Source organism: Nestor notabilis, unplaced genomic scaffold (genome assembly GCF_000696875.1).
Source record: "Nestor notabilis isolate BGI_N333 unplaced genomic scaffold, ASM69687v1 scaffold13774, whole genome shotgun sequence".
Classification (NCBI taxonomy): Eukaryota; Metazoa; Chordata; class Aves; order Psittaciformes; family Psittacidae; genus Nestor; species Nestor notabilis.
The window spans coordinates 17,063-19,851 of NW_009926965.1; the positions used below are offsets into that span (position 1 = coordinate 17,063).

A 2,789-nucleotide genomic window follows, 5' to 3' on the forward strand; every position below is an offset into this window, starting at 1 on the left:
TTACAGTATAGTTCATGGTAAGTGCATATGCCATCATGTTCTGTTGAAACAGAAGCATTTCCAGGCTGTTCAGTTTCTTTCTCAGGTAAAGTGAAGTGTAGGAACTGGTACCAGAGACTGTAACACATGCATCAGCCTTTTGTGTTTGCAGCAAATCAGAAAGCTGTGTTTTTGCTGACAGGGGTGTTTTGCAGTGCTCAGCACTAAAGAATGTTATCACATTTTCCACAGAAGACAGAAATTGAAGAGTCTCAGGCTTGACTGGGCTTGGCTTTTAAGCACTTTCCTAGTACTTGCTGCATTACTTTCATATACACTTTGATATTAAAGGATTTTAACTTAAGGACAGACAATCTAAAGTACCTTACTACAAATGCTGATACAAGATCCCTAATCTGTAGAGGAAAGAATAGGTACTAATCATTTCAGAAGAATATAAACTGTGCTCCAGTTACACAGAACTTAAGGCTTTCTAAGTCCTGTGAAATGCCATAGGGGTGTTACAAACCAAACCCAGATTTGCTTCCCTCACTGCAATTAAGTGAATCTGAACACAACAGGGTGAGGAACCTGAATGGCAAAACCTGGACAAATAGGGCTGTTCATGCAAACTTTTGTTTGCACAATTTAACATTATATAGCATATAATTTAATGGAAACATCCTCAAGTGTTACAATCATGATACTGCCTTTGCTATTTGTGGGTAGTAACTAAACCCACAAAAAGAAACTCTAGAGGCACAATAGGAACATTTAAGCCCATTCATTCTATGATATCCCACTAAACCCCAAAATATGTCAGATATAAATAAACTCCTAGAAATCCACCACATTTTCAAGCAAGATAGATGCACACTAACAAAAGTAAATTAAATTAGTCTTCTAAATTAAAAAAGAAGGCTCGGAAAAAGGGAGATCAGAACCAAAGCCCCAGAGTCCCATTAATACAGTTTCAAAGTGAATTCATAGCACTTAATGGCACTTAAGAAATCTGGCATCCACTGTCTTTTTGAGGCTTTATATCTGGTTCCTTCAGAGGTTTTACTTCTTCATCTGGTTTTGGTTTAGCCTGCAAACAAGAAGAAAAAACCCTAAGCACCACCACAAGTACAAACCACTGTGCCTGGACAGTATTCATGCATGGCTAACTTTACATACTCTAATTTAATAGCTGCCTCTCTTTTCAAGGCTGAAAGGTTTGAACAAGCCTTGAAAAAAGCCACGTATTCTCTATTTCAGCATCCTTAAATGAATCCTCTTCTAAACCAGCATCTTTCTATGGCACTCACTCCCGTAACACTGCAGCATCTTATACACCTTAAAGAATTTCCTCTTATTCAGGACTTCGAAAACAATGATTCCTCGTTTCCAGATGCTGACAGCGTGGCAGAGGTTAACTCACTTGCCTCCTGGTACAGTGGAAACGTGAGCTTGGGTGGTAGCCTTGTCTACATCCAGCACTGAGCTTCGGAATGTTGCAGAAGAGTAAACCAGTAACTCTGCATTAGACACAGAATAAAGGTAACAGGAGAGAACAGTACATGAGCTTATCTTACAGTGTCATCCTTTGGCCTCTTGGTGAGATCAAATGCTGCGAGTGTTTCAGGAGTCCAGTGTGCGTTCAAGTCAGGGAATTCAAAAGGAACAGGCTCTACCAAGCCATAGTTTGCTTTCAGTTCCAGCTGGGGAGCCTCTGCTGGCACCTTCTGAAAATAGCTGTCAGAGAACACAGCAATGTAGTTAAAACACAATGCACCATCTCTGCAAGTCTTGCTTGCAGTTCTAAAGAAGAACAATCTGGGTTTTTACAGTGGCCATCAAGGCTGCTCTGTTCCTTTATTAAGGTACTGGCCAACATGCATTCTGTCAGCAGGATTCAAAAGAACAAAAGCAATTCCTTCTTGGTATTGTTCATACCCTAATAACCAAGTGGGTTTTTTTCCTACTGGATAGCCATTATTCCCAGTTCTTTGATGAGAAGAGCACCTTTTGTTCCAAAAGACCTTAAAAATCATAGTTGTAGAACACCACCTGGAAGGGACCTCAAGGATCATCTGGTCCAGCCTCTCTAGGCAAAGCATGATCTAGACTAGCTGTCCCAGCACCCTGTCCAGTTGAATCTTAAAAGGAGGATTTAAAATACTTCCCAAGAAAGATGAAGAGGACAGTTCTTTTCCTCAATCAGCATTAACGTGCCACAGTGCATAATAGCAACAACACTGCAAGACCCACGAAGGCTTGGTACAACACAAAGCCTGAATGAGGGTATAAAATTCAGCTCGATGTACTCAACTATTTCTGCTTAGTCAATTCCCCTATTATGCAGGTCTTTAAATACCATGAAAAAGGAAATAACAAAACTAGTATGAAATACTAAATCACAAGAGGAGGGGAAGGGAGAAAGAAATGAGCAAAAGAATTCTAAAGCCAAGCTAACCTTGCTGTTTTAAACTGCTTCCAAACTCTTTTTGGACAGGTTATTAGTTAACAGAAAGCCCTATTCACAGTATTAATTGTACTTAGACTGCTAAAGCTCCTAGCACCCTGAGCATGTTTTTCACTGACTGTGTTTGGGCTTCCCTGTAGCAAAGCAGAATCAGGTAACAATCTTGACCATTTCCCTTCTGTCCTCTTTTGCCTACTAGATCCCAGCAGCTGGGAAAAGGGCATCAGAGCCACACAGCAACCTCTGCAGGACTCTCTGGTGCAGAAGGAAATGAAACAAAGTGGCTGAGGAATGAAGGAAGAAAACCACTTAACCTCTCCACGTCAGTCCAACCTGCCCTGCT

The 2,789-nt window shown here is 40.8% G+C and overlaps 1 protein-coding gene across 2 annotated transcripts in view; it reads right to left on the reverse strand.

Moving 5' to 3' along the window:
- Window positions 1-426: 426 nt before the first annotated feature.
- BROX (BRO1 domain and CAAX motif containing) overlaps window positions 427-2,789 on the reverse strand; it is a 12,667-nt gene continuing 10,304 nt past the window's right edge. Inside the window, exons 12-13 of one of the 2 annotated variants that reach the window (XM_010013839.1) lie at window positions 1,557-1,716; window positions 427-1,069 (exon numbers count right to left, since the gene is read on the reverse strand). In XM_010013839.1, the coding sequence (XP_010012141.1) occupies window positions 983-1,069; window positions 1,557-1,716 (247 nt within the window). In that variant the 3' untranslated portion in view covers window positions 427-982. The remainder of the gene's footprint in view (window positions 1,070-1,556; window positions 1,717-2,789) is intronic. The other variant, XM_010013838.1, reaches the window with a different exon arrangement.